The 19,848-nt window shown below is 46.2% G+C and overlaps 2 protein-coding genes across 2 annotated transcripts; both read right to left on the bottom strand.

Moving 5' to 3' along the window:
- Positions 1 to 723: 723 nt before the first annotated feature.
- On the bottom strand, positions 724 to 4,519 carry CDIPT (CDP-diacylglycerol--inositol 3-phosphatidyltransferase). The gene is made up of 6 exons (XM_075178930.1): positions 4,395 to 4,519; positions 3,983 to 4,117; positions 3,670 to 3,823; positions 2,396 to 2,477; positions 2,204 to 2,285; positions 724 to 2,108 (listed from the first exon to the last, which is right to left on the bottom strand). The coding sequence occupies exons 1-6, from the start codon at positions 4,435 to 4,437 to the stop codon at positions 1,948 to 1,950; spliced, it is 657 nt and encodes a 218-aa protein (XP_075035031.1). The 5' UTR covers positions 4,438 to 4,519; the 3' UTR covers positions 724 to 1,947.
- Positions 4,520 to 6,406: 1,887 nt separating this feature from the next.
- On the bottom strand, positions 6,407 to 18,491 carry LOC142098600 (uncharacterized). Its single transcript, XM_075181433.1, has 7 exons — positions 18,250 to 18,491; positions 12,976 to 13,183; positions 10,994 to 11,036; positions 10,873 to 10,912; positions 10,715 to 10,771; positions 6,724 to 6,858; positions 6,407 to 6,615 (listed from the first exon to the last, which is right to left on the bottom strand). Exons 1-7 carry the CDS (start codon positions 18,442 to 18,444, stop codon positions 6,472 to 6,474), a joined length of 822 nt encoding a protein of 273 aa, XP_075037534.1. The 5' UTR covers positions 18,445 to 18,491; the 3' UTR covers positions 6,407 to 6,471.
- Between the last annotated feature and the right edge of the window lie 1,357 nt (positions 18,492 to 19,848).

Here is a 19,848-nt window from a genome sequence, read left to right as displayed (position 1 = left end):
TTACTGATTTCCAGTAGCTGGCATTGGGGCAAGTGTACGGAGGAAGGCGTTCATATTATGTACACAATTTTAATTATGCAGATTTATGCATTCAGCCATGACCAATAGAAACAAACTGTATTTCTATGTGATTTATCTTGATGTGCTTCTGCATATTCAGAGTTGTGGGCACCCGTTATTGAGGTATTCTCACCCTGTCACAGTCCCTCTCAACCAACTGGATTGAAGCGTACGTTCTACTACAATGTGTGCAGAATGTTACACCAGATGCAGCGCTCGGTCATAACAAGTCCAGAAGCCGTTCACGTATTGTTTGACTGATTCACTTGAAAGAAAATCATGACAGCACTGAGATAACATCCGTTTCCTAATCAGTAATTCATCTAATGACCGATTCGGGTTCAAAACCCTACCAGACATTCCCTATCTCTAGTTCTTCCTTTACGGCAAGTTGTTTATTACACCTTGATGAACATCTGGAAGTAAATGCTTTTAAATTCCACTTTTCCCCTTTCATTTCATTTCCTTTCCAGCTAAGCATTTATCACATCAAAACAGAATGGATATTTAACAATAATCGCCTTGTGAAGCACAAACTTGCTTGGAATATCCATAGAAATGGGACATATAGGAATTGGATCAGGGTGTTGATATGAAGATCTAGTACACAGAATGAGGCAGCGACAGCTCATGTAACTGTACAGCCAGACACACAAACACAGATGTGGTAATCAACCTTTATTATAATTCACAGGTTGTCGTTACAGGAGGAATGGTGCACAGAGACAGATGTGCAACGCTCTGCAGATGGAAAGTAACTCAATATTCTGCGACTGGCTGTAACAGAAATCTCTATAATACACTTGTTGTGTAACTTCCTACACGTCTATACACAGACATCTACTCTCCATCAATATAGCTCTGTGAGCGTATATCTGTGTGTCTGTAATACAGGAGCAGAGATTGGTTCTTGTGAATCCCTCAATTTACACATCTGGTCCAATAAGATCCAATAAGGTGTACTTTCATTAGTACGGTTCCCATACGTTTTACTTATCCCTGAGCAGAAATGTAACAGCTACAAGTGGTATTACTGTCCCGACTGGATGTGGGGACAGGGAGCAGAGGGGGGGGGGGGGGGGTAGAGAGGGGAGCAGAGGGGTGACGTCCCTCCCATGTCTGTCCTACTCTGTGGAACAGGTTGAGAGTAATTTCTATCCCTGTAAATTGAATAAATGTATTCCCCAATCTGGCAGCAGCAGTAAACTGTCCGCATACTGGTTGTCAGACTCCTTTCCCTACAGAGGAAACCACAGCTTCCTGTGGTGACTTTCTGGCCTTAATCCCAGCCATGAGTGTCAGTGCCGGAAGGAGACAGACGGGTTCTCTGTGCAAATCATGCCAGGAGCAAAACTATAGATAAATTGACATAGAAGTAACAACCACATGAATAAGAAAAGAAGCTGATCCCTTATTATTGTACAACATCATACAGGAGACAATATCTGAAAATTAAAAACAAATTAACTTATACAGTACATAATTGCATATTTGTAAAAAAAAACAAACCTGTATCCACCCAAAACTTTCAAACAGTAAAAGTTTAAACAAATCAGTGCTCGGATGAGTGATCAACACATTCCTAATCCAGAAATTTCATACATCAACCCTATAATCTTCCAATGCATTACTAAACTGCTTTGTAAGTGCAACTCTTGGGAAATACTTGATGCAACCACTAGGTGGTGCCAGATATAACTTAACGCATCCATAGGGGACAGTAATACAGTGCAGCCTCAGGCTGCGGGTGATCTCTCAGCCACAGAGAGTGGTCTGGGGATGCTGTAAGGATACAGTATATAATAAGTATATATTTAGGTAATATATTATGTCAACATATCAAATGTTTCTCTGTAAACTTCCCTGAATGGACCCTTTTTCTTTTTTTTATTTCTTCTTGGCACGCTCAGCGCAGTCCAAGGCAGCCATATTACAGGAGGCAGTCACCAGGTGGAGGAGGCTGATGAGAGATTTAAGGAGGGAGACCGGACAGCAGAGCCAGACGATGATACGGAAAACGCCGATGACTCCAAAGGGGCCCAGCATGACTGAAGAGAGGGGAACAGGAGACAGGTCAATAAGTATATTTCATTATATAACTTCCTCCCCACTCTATGATCCTGACAGAACACACAGCGCCCACCTGCTGGTCCCTCGGTGAAGTGCAACAGGTATAACATGCAGTAGAAGAGTTCGTTCCCGGCGCACATCAGGAACAAGACAGGCTGCAACAAAACAACCAGACAAAAATCAGTGTGCATTACAGGTGCGACACAACTGCACAACACTGACCACAATGAGGGCATAGGCCGCCATACACGTAGGGCATACATACCCGCGAGGTGTAATACAGCCGAAGCAACGGGTTACCCGACAGGTCAATGGTCTTGTGGCTGTCGCTGCCCTTCAGGGTTGAGCTGGTGGAAAGGAGAGAGAGTGCCCAGAATTAGGTCTATACAAACCCCCTGCACTCATCTGTCTCAGTGGCTGTATCATCGTTTATTCTGTTTCCTGAAAGTGGATTAATTATAATGATACATTTCACAGGAGCATTAACGGCAATAAGACTTGTTCAACAAATTCAAAGTGATTCAAACGTGATCAAACTTGACTGAATCAAGGGCTTGAAACCTGTGTGGTACAATCGTCCGGTTCCATCCGTCTAACACAAAGGACCCGTATATAAAATAGACAGTGTTATATTATGTTGACCGCTCCCCCAACACCATACCCAGCCCCCCTAAATGTCACGTGTCTACTGACGTTAGGCCATGTGGAGCCCAGATTATGGTGCAGGCCATATATTAAGAGGAGAGGGTGACCCTAGCTTAATCTGACTGACAGGACAGCTCTGGGAGGAAAAACAGAACGAGGAAGAGAATGTAAATAATGGAACTATACTATTTGATGAGCATTGCAAGCCCCCTAACTACTACCTTCATGGAGACTAGCTCAAGTCACATAACAACAATATTGTTAAACAGTTGTTCCTTAAAACTTATTAGACAATAGGGAAATGAATTAATACATCATCAGAATCCCTCTAAAGCCAGGATTTGAAGTGTTGTGAATGCTGTAATGGAAGGGAGGATGTAGTGTCGCTGTCCTCCAGCACCGGCAATAGCCGGCCCGTCTCCCCTTGGGCTCAGCCAATAGCCGGCCCGTCTCCCCCTGGGCTCAGTCAATAGCCGGCCCGTCTCCCCCTGGGCTCAGGCTATAGTTGGCCGTCTCCCCCTGGGTTCAGCCAATAGAAGGCCCGCCTCCCCCTGGGCTCAGCCAATAGCAGGCCCGCCTCCCCCTGGGCTCAGCCAATAGCTGGCCCGACTCCCCCTGGTCTCAGCCAATAGCTGGCCCGACTCCCCCTGGTCTCAGCCAATAGCTGGCCCGACTCCCCCTGGTCTCAGCCAATAGCTGGCCCGACTCCCCCTGGTCTCAGCCAATAGCTGGCCCGACTCCCACTGGTCTCAGCCAATAGCTGGCCCGACTCCCACTGGTCTCAAGCTATAGCTGGCCCATCTCCCCCTGGTCTCAGGCAATAGTCGGCCCGTCTTCCCCAGGTCTCGGGCTATAGCTGTCCTGTCTCCCCCTGGTCTCTCGGGGACGGGGTACCTGTGCAGGTGCAGCCAGTGGCTGGCGATGTCCAGGCTCATGCTGAGCTGGAAGAGCAGGGTGTACGATGGGTACAGGAGGGACAGGTTGACCAGCAGACACATGGTGGCACAGCGGTCGGTCAGCATGTCCAGCATGGCTCCGAACTTGGTCCCTAGAGAGAAGAAAACAGATAAACTGATGTCACTTCCCAGCCCGGGCTCCCTTGTACACCCCCCCTCCCCCACTCCTCATCTGCCCGGCCTCCCTTGTACACCGCCCCCCCCCCCCCCCCCCCTCATCTGCCCGGGCTCCCTTGTACACCTCCCCTCACCTTGGTTCAGGGCACGAGCCGCGTGCCCATCGAAGGCGTCCAGCAGACCGCTCAGCAGGTAGAAGGTGGAGGCCACCAGGGGGGAGCTCGGCATGAAATAAAATGCCACAAAGGCGAAAAGTATCCTGGCATAACCTGAGGAGAAGAGAGCAGTCAGTGGCTGGCTAATGCTGACATTATCCAACCACCAATACTTATATTATCTATAAATAACATTTACTCTGCTGATGACCCCTGGGGTGAGCACCAGCCCCAGAGACCACTGTACACCGGACATTATCCAGGGAGACAGCCGGCTAATGTACGATTATCCGCACCACCAAGGTGTGTATGATGTATTACAGTCACATACATGTGTATTACATCCCCTGCTGCCCCGTACAACACCCGGCGACCATCCCCCGTCTCTCACCGATCAGGTTGGGCACAAACAGGAAAATATTCTCCTCAGACATCTTGTCGTCTGACGTCACCAACTGGACTCTGGACCACGGAAACCAGCTCCGGGGGATAGAGCGTCTCCTGCAGGACGAGAGAGAGAGGGAGACAGGGACAGAGCGTCTCCTTCTCTATCATAGAGAGGTGAAGGTAGGAAAGAGCGGCTCCGAGGCATAGTGATAGAAAATGGGCTGGGTGGATAGAGAGCTGGGATGATAAACTACAGCGCCACCTGCTGGGGGACAGATTGCTGGGAGGACACTCAGGCTGTGTGACGTCACCTGCTTTACATGCTAATCACTGTCTCTTATTCATTGCTCTATTACAGTAATTATCAGTCACTGTGCTCCTCTTACTGCTGGGGCTGACTTCAGATAGACTCCATTTATAAGCTCCATTTATATGCATGGCTCATTTCCATTAAAGATCATTAAATGTCTGATTATCCAGCATCTGAGAACATTTTAATTATAAAAATACATTCTCTACCTTCTTATACATAGGTAGGGATACTATAACCAAGCTGCAACATAAGGCTTATATTAGGAACATGTTAGTAATTGTAAGATAACGATCTTTATAATGTCAGACTATGTGACCGGAGATCAGAATTTAGTGTCTGCTGGAAATAATTGCACATTGTGAGAAATAAGGTTCATTTACAATGGAGCTGATACAAAGACCCCATCAAATGCTGAATAATCCTCATGAAACCGGCCACTGCTAGTAACCAGCATGGGAGCAGCCCTGGAGGTATTAATATACAGTATCATTTGTTGATGTGCATTTAAAAAACACAATATTCCTGCTGTAATGAAGGTGATGATGGAGATTGTAGTCCCACTAGACGGGACCACATATGACGCACTTAGATGCACATGCTCAGTGCCAAAGGGACTCTGGAAATTATTTGATAATATTGGCAATTATACAAATAGGACACCGGATATAACACAATGATACTGAATTGTCCTTTCTTCCCTCTTACATCTGAGATTTTGTGTCTAGCAGTGAAAAGTCTGCTTACAAATCACAAACCTATTAATGACTTGTTGATTGCTTTGATTTCCTGCAGCTGGATAGAGTGACTTCGGATACGATGAGACTATGCTAATTACAGCCAGAGTCGCCAAAACAAATTTTGAGCCCCGGTACTGCAACTTTTTGGGATCCCATTTATAGCCGCCGAAAAGGGCTGTGTCCACACCAGGTTGGTGGCTCCTCACACTACACCAGCAGGCCGGGGCCCCTGTACTTTGTTCCTTTACCCTCCCTTCCCCAGCGCCGCTGGCATCACCACCTAGGAAACATTTTCCCTACGGTTAATTCTCCCCTAGCCGGAGGCACGGGGCACCTATGTGCAGCCAATCCGTATTCAAAATGTGCCCATATATGTCCCTGTTTTTCCCGGGACAGTCCCCATCTTTCCACCCAAACTCTTTCACTCATAGTCCTTGTTTTCCCATTATTAAAGGTTCTGATGAACCAAAATTACCAAAACAAGTTGGACTAGGTTACTACTAATGTTTTATTTTATTTGGGACATGAAGTGAAGACTGCTCTGGATTGTATAACTTCAGCAGGTCACATGCGTCTTGTTTTAAAATTTCTCTGCAGTTATTACTCTGCAGACATACAACGTGTGCGTGTGATAGTGCAGTGCAGCCATGTAGCATGTGTGGTTAGTATGTGTCCGACTTCATGACCAGTCTGGTCCATTGTAAACACATCCGCCGTTCTTCGCATAAACAGTTTTCCGTTTGTCCTTTGTGAGATGTTGTCCATAAGAACCAATCAGATTCTGCTTTTACTGTTCTAGAATGCACTAAATAAATGATAGCTAGACTCTGATTGGTTGCTATGGGAAACACCATCACTTTTCCTATTTAGAAGGTTTGATAAGTGAACTACTGAGTTTTAATTAACAAAAGACGTCTTTCACATTGTATTAGGACAACGGACAGATATTAGACTACATTACGTTTACAGAAATATGCATTTATTGAGCTGTTATCAGACTGAAGGCACAAGATCGGGGTGGCAGAGTCAGCTTACGGTGGAGGTACAGGCCTCACATTAGGGGTAAGCACTAGAGGTTCCTCGGTGTCACTGACTGAGTGCTGGCACCTCTCACGGTGAATAACCTTGTTGGTGACATAGCTGGAACCCTTGCAGTTTGGGGACTTTGCAATTGGCTGTAAAAGACCAAAGCAGACAATATTAATTGTATTATACAGTATAAAATATACATTGTACACCGCAGCGGCCAGCTCGGTAGATGTGTTTTCAGGTATATTTGGTACCTTGGTAGAGTTCAGCTCCTCAGACAGTAAGGGAGAGAGACCATTGGTGCAGGAAGAGGTGGACCGGAGTGGGGAGCGGCGTCGCTGTGTCACGTATGCTCCACCCATGTGCTCCTCGGTGCGCACAGCGTCCAGCTGGAAGGAACAACCAGGATCAGGAGAGGACGAGAATTCTCCATATGCTCTCAGGGACTCTGTGTGATCTATACTCCCTGCTTACATGTGGCCCCATACACTGATCCACTACTCCCTGCTTACATGTGGCCCCATACACTGATCCACTACTCCCTGCTTACATGTGGCCCCATACACTGATCCACTACTCCCTGCTTACATGTGGCCCCGTACACTGATCTACTACTCCCTGCTTACATGTGGCCCCGTACACTGATCTACTACTCCCTGCTTACATGTGGCCCCGTACACTGATCTACTACTCCCTGCTTACATGTGGCCCCATACACTGATCCACTACTCCCTGCTTACATGTGGCCCCGTACACTGATCTACTACTCCCTGCTTACATGTGGCCCCATACACTGATCCACTACTCCCTGCTTACATGTGGCCCCTACACTGATCTACTACTCCCTGCTTACATGTGGCCCCATACACTGATCTACTACTCCCTGCTTACATGTGGCCCCGTACACTGATCTACTACTCCCTGCTTACATGTGGCCCTGTACACTGATCTACTACTCCCTGCTTACATGTGGCCCCATACACTGATCCACTACTCCCTGCTTACATGTGGCCCCATACACTGATCCACTACTCCCTGCTTACATGTGGCCCCATACACTGATCCACTACTCCCTGCTTACATGTGGCCCCGTACACTGATCTACTACTCCCTGCTTACATGTGGCCCCATACACTGATCCACTACTCCCTGCTTACATGTGGCCCCGTACACTGATCTATACTCCCTGCTTACATGTGGCCCCATACACTGATCCACTACTCCCTGCTTACATGTGGCCCCATACACTGATCCACTACTCCCTGCTTACATGTGGCCCCATACACTGATCCACTACTCCCTGCTTACATGTGGCCCCATACACTGATCCACTACTCCCTGCTTACATGTGGCCCCATACACTGATCCACTACTCCCTGCTTACATGTGGCCCCGTACACTGATCTACTACTCCCTGCTTACATGTGGCCCCGTACACTGATCTACTACTCCCTGCTTACATGTGGCCCCGTACACTGATCTACTACTCCCTGCTTACATGTGGCCCCATACACTGATCCACTACTCCCTGCTTACATGTGGCCCCGTACACTGATCTACTACTCCCTGCTTACATGTGGCCCCATACACTGATCCACTACTCCCTGCTTACATGTGGCCCCTACACTGATCTACTACTCCCTGCTTACATGTGGCCCCATACACTGATCTACTACTCCCTGCTTACATGTGGCCCCGTACACTGATCTATACTCCCTGCTTACATGTGGCCCCATACACTGATCCACTACTCCCTGCTTACATGTGGCCCCATACACTGATCCACTACTCCCTGCTTACATGTGGCCCCATACACTGATCCACTACTCCCTGCTTACATGTGGCCCCGTACACTGATCTACTACTCCCTGCTTACATGTGGCCCCGTACACTGATCTACTACTCCCTGCTTACATGTGGCCCCGTACACTGATCTACTACTCCCTGCTTACATGTGGCCCCATACACTGATCCACTACTCCCTGCTTACATGTGGCCCCGTACACTGATCTACTACTCCCTGCTTACATGTGGCCCCATACACTGATCCACTACTCCCTGCTTACATGTGGCCCCTACACTGATCTACTACTCCCTGCTTACATGTGGCCCCATACACTGATCTACTACTCCCTGCTTACATGTGGCCCCGTACACTGATCTACTACTCCCTGCTTACATGTGGCCCTGTACACTGATCTACTACTCCCTGCTTACATGTGGCCCCATACACTGATCCACTACTCCCTGCTTACATGTGGCCCCATACACTGATCCACTACTCCCTGCTTACATGTGGCCCCATACACTGATCCACTACTCCCTGCTTACATGTGGCCCCGTACACTGATCTACTACTCCCTGCTTACATGTGGCCCCATACACTGATCCACTACTCCCTGCTTACATGTGGCCCCGTACACTGATCTACTACTCCCTGCTTACATGTGGCCCCATACACTGATCCACTACTCCCTGCTTACATGTGGCCCCGTACACTGATCTACTACTCCCTGCTTACATGTGGCCCTGTACACTGATCTACTACTCCCTGCTTACATGTGGCCCCATACACTGATCCACTACTCCCTGCTTACATGTGGCCCCATACACTGATCCACTACTCCCTGCTTACATGTGGCCCCATACACTGATCCACTACTCCCTGCTTACATGTGGCCCCGTACAGTGATCTACTACTCCCTGCTTACATGTGGCCCCATACACTGATCCACTACTCCCTGCTTACATGTGGCCCCGTACAGTGATCTACTACTCCCTGCTTACATGTGGCCCCATACACTGATCCACTACTCCCTGCTTACATGTGGCCCCGTACACTGATCTACTACTCCCTGCTTACATGTGGCCCCGTACACTGATCCACTACTCCCTGCTTACATGTGGCCCCGTACACTGATCCACTACTCCCTGCTTACATGTGGCCCCGTACACTGATCCACTACTCCCTGCTTACATGTGGCCCCGTGCACTGATCCACTACTCCCTGCTTACATGTGGCCCTGTACACTGATCCACTACTCCCTGCTTACATGTGGCCCCGTGCACTGATCCACTACTCCCTGCTTACATGTGGCCCTGTACACTGATCCACTACTCCCTGTACTGATCTGTGGCCCCATACACTGATCCACTACTCCCTGTACTGATATGTGGCCCTGTACACTGATCCACTACTCCCTGTACTGATATGTGGCCCTGTACACTGATCCACTACTCCCTGTACTGATATGTGGCCCCGTACACTGATCCACTACTCTCTGTACTGATATGTGGCCCTGTACACTGATCCACTACTCCCTGTACTGATATGTGGCCCCGTACACTGATCCACTACTCTCTGTACTGATATGTGGCCCTGTACACTGATCCACTACTCTCTGTACTGATATGTGGCCCCGTACACTGATCCACTACTCCCTGTACTGATCTGTGGCCCCATACACTGATCCACTACTCCCTGTACTGATATGTGGCCCCGTACACTGATCCACTACTCTCTGTACTGATATGTGGCCCCGTACACTGATCCACTACTCCCTGTACTGATCTGTGGCCCCATACACTGATCCACTACTCCCTGTACTGATCTGTGGCCCCATACACTGATCCACTACTCTCTGTACTGATATGTGGCCCTGTACACTGATCCACTACTCCCTGTACTGATATGTGGCCCTGTACACTGATCCACTACTCCCTGTACTGATATGTGGCCCCGTACACTGATCCACTACTCCCTGTACTGATCTGTGGCCCCGTACACTGATCCACTACTCCCTGTACTGATATGTGGCCCCGTACACTGATCCACTACTCTCTGTACTGATATGTGGCCCCGTACACTGATCCACTACTCCCTGTACTGATATGTGGCCCCATACACTGATCCACTACTCCCTGTACTGATATGTGGCCCCGTACACTGATCCACTACTCTCTGTACTGATATGTGGCCCCGTACACTGATCCACTACTCCCTGTACTGATATGTGGCCCCGTACACTGATCCACTACTCCCTGTACTGATATGTGGCCCCGTACACTGATCCACTACTCCCTGTACTGATATGTGGCCCCGTACACTGATCCACTACTCCCTGTACTGATATGTGGCCCCGTACACTGATCCACTACTCCCTGTACTGATATGTGGCCCCGTACACTGATCCACTACTCTCTGTACTGATATGTGGCCCCGTACGCTACAGAACAAGTTAGTACCTGTTTGTGGTGAGTCGTCTTCTCAGTCACAGTTTGCTCTCTCACCAGGTTATTCCCCTAGAGCAGATACAGAGAGAGATCGATGAGAGACGTCTATATACAGAAACAGAGACTTCTATGTACAGAAACAGACAGTTAGATAACTGGATAATCCTCACGTTCTCGGGGTGTCCTCCCATTGTGCTCGGGGAACATTCTCTGTGAAACAGACAGAAGATATCTCAGATGTGGCCACAGAGCGCGTGAGACCTGATTACATCATTATTATGTGTCACTTACCTGGTGTGCATTGTATGTATCTGTTCTTCAGGGTGACAGAGAGCTGTGAGGATACAGACAGGAGGTTACAGAGTTATATATGTAACTCCCAGTCCAATCTGTATAACACATCACAACACTGTAATCTATTCTGTGTATTCTATGTCTGTGTATTATATAGTGGATACTACCAGGCACTATGGGTCAATCTACAGAATTACTCTTCACATCCGGTCCCTCTCCCAGTCCTGTTGCTTCCAACTCGAAAATTGCCAGAATTCGCCCTTTTCTTAACAAAGATGCAATTTATACTCTAATCCGCTCTCTCCTTATCTCCCGCCTGGACTACTGCAACCTCCTCTTATCTGGGCTTCTATCCACCCATCTGTCCCTGCTTCATTCAGTCTTTCTCTGTCACTGTACCTCTAAGCAAATCACTACACTGTCTCTTCATATCCTCCTTACTCACACTCTGCAAAGCCTTCAGCAACACCGAAAATATAAAATCTCGAACTCCTCTCCCTCTCAGATCTGCCTCGGACCTGCGCCTGGTGTCATCTCTGATAACCACCTCTCACTCGAGCCTACGAGACTTTGCCAATAGAATCCCTAACACGCCTGTTTAGACTCTCCCCCAGGCGTCAAATCTTAATATTGTCTCTGGAAAACAATATTTTTGAATCCTCCTAAAAGTTCCAGCAAGACTGATCTTTCTCTGCAAATCTACCTACCACACCGTGTCCACCAGAATCCAATTCCATTACCCCTTTCCTACAAAGCCCTCAACCCCATCCCTTCACACATCTCAAATCCCAACTCAAAATACTCCCACTCACTCCCTCTTAGATCTTCCTCTGATCCTCGTCTCTGGTAACCACCTCTCTCACCAACAAAACTTCTCCAGTGTTGCTCCCCACTTATGGAATTTCCTACCGCGTCCGATCACTTTCCCCACAGCCATAAAATCTTTATACGCCCTCTGAAAATCCATCTCTTAATAAGCACTTACCCTACTCCCACCTACACTAATGTCCTCTCACTACTGTGCCAATCTCCATCCTGATGCACACTCACTCCTCTTGTTTCAGCTGCACTCTCTTCAATGTAAACGTAAGTGACCTCCCTACTCCTTGGTTTGCTTTCATGTCTGCCCAGGGTATATATCCTCCATAATTAGAGATTGTGGTTTAGTTTCTGCCTTGTGACATGCGTTCTTCATTTCATCCACTAGATGTCACCATGATTGCACCATATAATATTATAGAACAAAGTACCGTAACATTATAATATAACGGCATCCAGCTCTTTAGGTGAACATGAGTGTAGGTATAATGCTACAGATCGTCACCGCTGTATGGTTTGAACATGAAATTTAAAAAATGTATTTGTAGTAGTAGTCTCACATTCTCTGCAACCCACCCTATCAGTATTACGGGAGGTTTTACAATGGTCATTGCCAAAGACATCCGAATCAATAAAACAAAAAGATAATTACAGTGCAGTAATTGGAATGCATTTTAATGCATCGCATCTCGTCAATCTCTGGCTTGTTTATATATTTGTATATTTTTCAGCAACTCGGCCAATTAAACACAGTAACCTTGCGTTTAGGTGCAAAGTTTGCACTGTACCCCACTAACCAATTAGAGCCTTGCTTTCATTGTCTAACTTGCGCTGCACAAATAAAAGCTAACTGCTGATTGGTTGCTAGGATTCAGGGGGCATCTTGCACTTAAATGCAATGTTAGTAACTGGGCGTTCTCTGTTTGCTCCATTTTCCCCCAAGTTCCAAATACCTACTGGTAGGTGAATGATAGTGAGTGTGAAAGAGAATTTAGACTGTAACCTCCATAGGGAGGGACTGATTTAATATTTATTGTAAAGCTCTGTATAATATGTTGCCACTATATAAAGGTGACTGATAACATAGCGGGTAAGGTCCAGCACCCACGACAAGTTTGACCTTTGAGGAGTTGCTGTATAATGCATAGCTATGATGTTACCATCCTCTGTCTTATTCAGGACCCTCTGTAAGGTTTCATAGCTCAACCTCAGGTCTGGGAGACTCCGGAACATCTCTTTGGACCCGGCTTGTCCTTGTTGATTCAGCAGATGTTGCCCAAGCTGCCAGGTGGCCTGGAACACCACACGGGAGGAATTCATGGCATCACTGGCCTGCGTCAGGGCGCCCGTCAGACATCGATGGGTCAGCTGGGAGCAGAGGGACAAGGCATTGGGTAACTCCACCAATATTAGCATGTCGGACACCTATTATCTGCCTAAATCTCTAATGCCCCCTGCTGACTGCACCGCAAAATAGCAAATTATAGTTTTTGTTTCTTCTAAATACTCCATGGCAGCCAATACAATGTGCTGGTTACTTTATAGTTTAGGTAAAGGTGGAATAACATAATCCACCCAAAGACAGTATATAACGCTGCTCGTCTTCTTCCTCTACGTCTTAGTGTAATTTCCCATGTTGTCTGGAAAAATATACAAGCAAAGGTGGGAAACTGGGCTGCCATGGAGTATTTCGAGGAAAGAGAGTTAACAGTAACTAATTTACACTACTTGTTCCTCTGCAGCTCTCCATGGCAGTCATCACCATGGAAGGTACTCAAGCAATATAGTAGGAAGGGCTACATAAGAACATATCAGCCACATATGCTGCATAATCAATAATTTATTCAGTGGGCAGCACGGTGGCCAGTGGTTAGCACTTCTGCCTCACAGCACTGGGGTCATGAGATTGATTCCTGACCATGGCCTTATCTGTACGGAGTTTGTATGTTCTCCCCTTGTATGCGTGGGTTTCCTCCGGGTGCTCCGGTTTCCTCCCACACTCCAAAAACATACTGGTAGGTTAATCGGCTGCTATCAAATTGAACTTAGTCTCTCTTGGTCTTGCATCTACGTGTGTGTATGTTAGGAAATTTAGATTGTAAGCTCCAATGGGGCAGTGGATTCAAAAGGGTCAGACAATGGAGGGTTGAGCACTAAATTGAGGTCCAACAGAACTACAAAAGACCTGATTGAGGGATGAATCCTCTTCACTGTTTGGAAGAATCAAGTAATTCTTCTGAAGTTAGTTTGGTATAAAAAAAAGATACTTTTAACTTGAATGTAGATAAGGTAAGACCCCAGCTGAAGTCAACAATCTGTGGAGCAGTCGCTGCAGTTGGATTGAATTTAGACCAACAGCCCATGATAAACATCTTACAAACTCTGTAATAGATTCTTGAAGAGTTTTTACAAAAGTGTGTTGCTCATTGACCTCCTTATGTCTGAGCTGCTCCATCTCCATGCCATGACAGCTAGTTGCTCTGGCTATGATGATGATTCGGGCCTTGGTGCAGAGGATCTGGTCGAAGAAGTAGAGGCCATAGTTGAGCCCGGAGCTTTTTCCAGGCTACAGGAAACCACAGAAAGATCGCTATCACTTCTGCCTTTTCTTCTAATGTGAGTTATGTATGGAAACGGAGGAAAGACGTAATCTAGGTGGAACGTCTGCGTAACTGTCAAAGCATCTATTCCCTCTGTCTGGAGCTTGGTGCCGAGAAGGATTAGGATATTCTTACTTAGTGACATAAAATACACTTGATGAAGCCTGAATTTTTCTATTAGTAGCTGGAACAGTTATTGGTTGAACCTGTTTTCGGCTGCTGTGCTCTGTCGGCCTGCTACATGCAACGCTAAAAGTAACTTCAGATTTTTCTCTGACAAAGACATTATTTTTCCTACTTCGGCCCTCATGGTTCTGCTTCTGGTATCTCCCTCTCGATTTATGAGGGACGCAATCGTCTTGGTTGTAGTTTGAGAATAATCTGAGATTTCCCTTTTAGTTGAAGATAAATATGCTGAATTGCCTTCCACATTGCTCTCATTTCTAAGACATTTACAGGAAGTTTTACTCGCTTCGTGGCCATGTCCCTTGTGCTATTCGTTCCAGAAGGTTGGTTACCCATTGTGAGAATTACCCACCGGCTCTAGAAGCTACACTCCTCTTGCCTTTAATTTTGGTCTTTGCCATCAGCTGAGACTCCTTGGTGGTCCTTGACAGTCTTATGGTACATTTCAGAGAAATCTGTGACCCCACTGGGTCAGTAGTTCCAGCTGGAGAACCTGTATGAGCCAAGACACCCAGGGAATGACCTCTATAGGTGGAGGAAATTCTCAACAATCAAAGTCCCTTCCTTATTTCTTGGAGATAAGTCTGTACGTGATGTGACAGTGACTGGATCTTGATGCACCTTTCTTCTGACAGAGACCCTTGTTTTGTATGGTATTTATCTGGACACCCCAGAAACTTTAGAAGCTTTGGTCCTGATCAAAATCCAGCCGTGTTCTTGCAGAAAGGCAATCGCTTGAGCTGTCCTGTAATTGACAATGTGCTCAGAACTTCCCACCCCAAGCCTGTCTTCCGCATTAGGGCCATATCACGACATGTTGATTTCTCATTTCTGCCAAGATTATGGTAAATGTTCTCAGGGTGATTGCCAGGCCAAAGGACAAGCACATGAACTGAAAGTGCCACATCATGACACAGAACCTGAGGAATTTCCTGTGATGAACTGCATCGGGGATATGAAAATAGGGGTCCTAACGGTCTATTGATGTTAGAGAAAATTCCCTTCGCTGACGGCCATGAGGATATATTTCACAGACTCCATGTAAAAGTGTCTGGAGTCTGTTGAGTCTCTTTGAGTTCAGAACAGTGCGAAAGAAGTCCTTAATAAAAACCTGTACCCTCTTGACCTACAGCAACCAGATAAATTACTTAGACCTTCATTAAAGTTTGCAGATCATTGTGTAAGACTTCCAACTTGGCTGATGCTTACGGGTTTTGGAATGGACAAAGAAGATTTTCTTGGGATACTGAAGCAACTCTACCTTGTATCCATTTTCTTAGTGTCCAAAACTCATTGATCTGTAAGAGTGTGTTCACATTAATGCTTTATGTGTGATTCTGCCCCAATCCTGACAATAATCAATGTGGAGTCCTCTGATTTGTCCTCCCCTTAAGTCTGGACACTCAAAAATACTGTTTGTATTTAGTGCGCCTAATCTGTCTGGTGTAGTTCTGGTCTAGAACTTCTCAAATCTTTCATATGTTGATGGGACGAGGAAGAAGAGAAGTATTTTGACCTCCCATCCCATGGCAAGCAGTTAAATTTACCCAACGAAGACTTCTGTATTGTGGTGTCTAAATTATCTCCAAAAATTAGAGACCCATCGAACTGCATATTGACTCGACTATTTTTTTGATGGAGTATCAGGTGCCCAAGGGTGCAACCCGAGAGCTCGTGACCACAGCGGTGGATGCCATTAACCGTGCTGAAAAAGCAATTAAAATGTTATGCCTCTATGCTTAACCTCAATACTTTTCAATATGTATTCCCTGCTCACCATGGCTGTACAATGTGTCTCTCCCTATAATCTGAGCTCTCTGTTACTGAGGCCATGGCCAAACTCGTCTTCAGTGTGGTCTCAAATAAAATATGAAGCTTTTTAAATCAAATCTCCATCTTTCTCTTCATGAGTATCCCTTAGCGGACCATCATCTTCAAGATTAGTAGTTGAGGCCTACATACTAACTATAGTTTAGTCTACATTTGGAACCAAGCTCCGTTTCTCTGTCCCATCATCACAAAAAATTGATTTATGAGCTTCTGTTGAATTTTTTCTTCATTCTTCCACACAAACTTGTATGTGTTACAACAAAATGCTCACGATTTAAACCTTCTAGGTCTTTAGTCTGTCTAGATTCATTAGTAGACAAGTCTTTCCTGAAGAATGCTGGATTCCCGGAGAGCCAAACACGTCGACTTGCAACACAGATGATGTGTTGTTGACACCTGAAAAGCAGGAAAGCCCCTACACTACAGATAAATACCAAACACTACCAGAGACAGAGGAAGAGGGGCAGGATTGTATACAGTCTGGGGGTGTATTATTTATACTGTCTCAACCTAAACCAGAAGGGAACTTACCATTGCAGTGGCTGTCATGGTGGATTGAAGAGGAAATGAAGACAGGTGTTCTGCCATTTTAGTGTAGTGGACGTCTGTGCTCAGTGGAAGCGGCCATTTTATTGGCTAAACCAATATTCATCAGAATCAGTTCAGTAGGAACTATTGGTTCTGTTAGGTCAGATTCCTAGTAACTTGATAGACCGAATTCTCACAAACACGAGTCCACAACATGGCTGCTTCCGGTGTGATTAGGTGACAGGTAGATTAATGCTAACGAAGCCACCTGGGGACACTATTCTACTGCAGTCGATACACGTTTATATTACTCCAACAAGCACTATGACCTCACATCCTTTCCCGAGTAAGGTTAATGCTGCAGAACAATGCTGGTGCCTGTGGTTTCTTGCTGAACAGTGAAAGATAAAGTGAATGTGTAAATACTGTAATTTTTTGCCATATATTATGTAAATATAACAATATATTTTACTATAGCTTCCACAGTCCAAAAATACACCGATAGGTTAATTGAATTCTGCCAAAACGGACTTGTGTGTGATTACATGTTCTCTGTACAGCGCTCCGCAATGATTGGCGTTAAATAAACAATAATGAATAACGCAGCGCCTTCTATATCACCGTTAGGTTTACGGTTGAGGCACTTTGCCAGTTGTGGAACCACCTACAGACTATAAATAATTTTACAGTATTGATCATTTCTGAATGATAGCAAATGATTTATGGATTGGGAACAGACGTATTACGTTGCTGGCATATCATATTGAGCAAAGGGAAATTTAAGCGATATTGGAGCAGTTCTTAACACAGGTTGTGTCTATTGGATGACCCAGAATCTGTCCAATCAGGTGGTCTCTGCACGAAACACCATGGACAAAACAATGTTGACATCTCTCCTTAGAGGAAGCATCAGTTCCGGGCCCGTCCAAGCACAATGGTGAATAAGTTCTTCCACCTAGATCAGATCCAACTGGGTTTCATTGGGCAGAGTGGGGTAATGTAATCATTTCTTTCTCTAGAAATCTGTATTTATTATATTGTAGTACTGCGTACAGCGTGTGTCACTGCAGTTGGTAGGAAAGGTCAATGTAACATGGAGTACAAACCAAACCAGCCGTTTCCACCTAACCGATATCAAATGTTGAACCAGAAATACATTTTAGTATTTTTATTATGTCGTTTTCTCCCTAGAGATAAAAATTTCTTCTCATCCCAATAACTTTACCTGAACCACCCCGTGTCTGTGCAACTCTAAATTCTACAGATTCCGCCTCCGCCATACTAAAGTACCTGAGCCGCCTTTTGGGAGTGCGCTGCCGCTCGGACCAGGCTGGCCACGTTCACCAATAGTGTACTCAGACCACGGGCATCGTCCAGGGGTGCTGCAACGCTGCGGACAGACCCGCGCCCTTGTTCCTTTGGGTCATGCCTCCTGACGGCACTGGGACTGTCCGCAGAGGGGGGTGGGAGCCGCTGCCCCTCCATCTGTTCAGAGGGGGCTCATCGGGGCGGTGGACCTGCCTTTCATAATGAGCTGGTCTGCTAGTCTTCTACTGTTAGACAGTGAATGCTAATTATAACCATCCACCGCTGTAGACTTTAGCTGCAGTAATATGCACAAATTAAATGTAAATGGTCTATAGCGACGCTCAGGGTAAGATGTCTATAGGGGGCTCTGTGTACATCCGAAACGTGAACCAACGGCTAAGATGCTGTTGCCGTGGAAACACCGGTTGTCAGGGAGGTCGGTGACGTCATCAAGCAACTGCTGAAAACTCTTCAACGACTGCATGGACTGTCCCTATGGTGACACCGGCTGATTCTTACCGTACAACCCAGATCTCAGACCCCTCTTGGCATCGTAAGATGCGGACTCTTGCCCCCTTTTGTTGGGGCGCTGCCGGCTCAGGCAGACATTCACGGAAACTGGCGGGTAGGGAAAGGGTGGTGTTGCCCACGGCAACCAGACGTCAGCTGACCATTTCTTATCCCCAATACCACGAGCTGGATGTATGCCAGTGGAGGCTTAACTCCGACACCCCGAACTTGCAATCCCTCGCAGGAGAGACTTGTTGCGTTACGTTTGCGCAAACGCACCCAAGCTCTGTAAAGCGCATGGACGTGGTGGGCAAGTTGGCAGTGTCCCCAAAAAATAGCTCTAGCGCAGAGGAATCAGGTGGATATATAGTGTGAAACAGATTAGATGCACACATCTGACTTTCCTCCAAATTAAAGGAAAAAACAGATAGATTTGGTTTTGCAGAACAGAGATGAAGGAGTGGAAAGATTGCACCTATACCGGAGGTCCCTGTAGTTTGTAAAAAAAAAAAATACATCCCCAAGCACTGTGCACGGTGTCAATGGCCCCTCACTTTCATCATTAATTTAAGCCAGATGTCAAACACACGCCCAGAACGCATATATTTTTGCAGCCTCACCATGGCCCATAAAAAAAACAAAACACAAAAACTTATCTGACTTCATTACGCCCAACATTTGCAGTGAGGAGCCACGAGAAGAGAATACAGAAGAGGACATAGAAGGCAATAGAACGGTAATTGAAGGGGAGCAACATGGACGGCGGATGGGGAAGGAAACATTACATTTTAGTTTAGTTTTTTCTTAATAATAAACCTTACAAAATTGTATAAGACTTTTTCTTGCGACCCACACAATCTTAGACTATGGGCATAGATTTACTAAACTGTGGGTTTGAAAAAGTGGAGATGTTGCCTATAGCAACCAGATTCTAGTTATCATTTAGTACATTCTATAAAATGACAGCTAGAATCTGATTGGTTGTTGAAGTAGCTATAGCTCCTCCCACTTCAGCACTAGGAACACAGAAGCCTGAACACAATAGGCGCTATTACGCTCATTTGTGCCCAG

Source organism: Mixophyes fleayi, chromosome 7 (genome assembly GCF_038048845.1).
Source record: "Mixophyes fleayi isolate aMixFle1 chromosome 7, aMixFle1.hap1, whole genome shotgun sequence".
In the NCBI taxonomy this organism is placed as follows: Eukaryota; Metazoa; Chordata; class Amphibia; order Anura; family Limnodynastidae; genus Mixophyes; species Mixophyes fleayi.
This window is presented reverse-complemented; position numbering and strand designations above follow the sequence as displayed.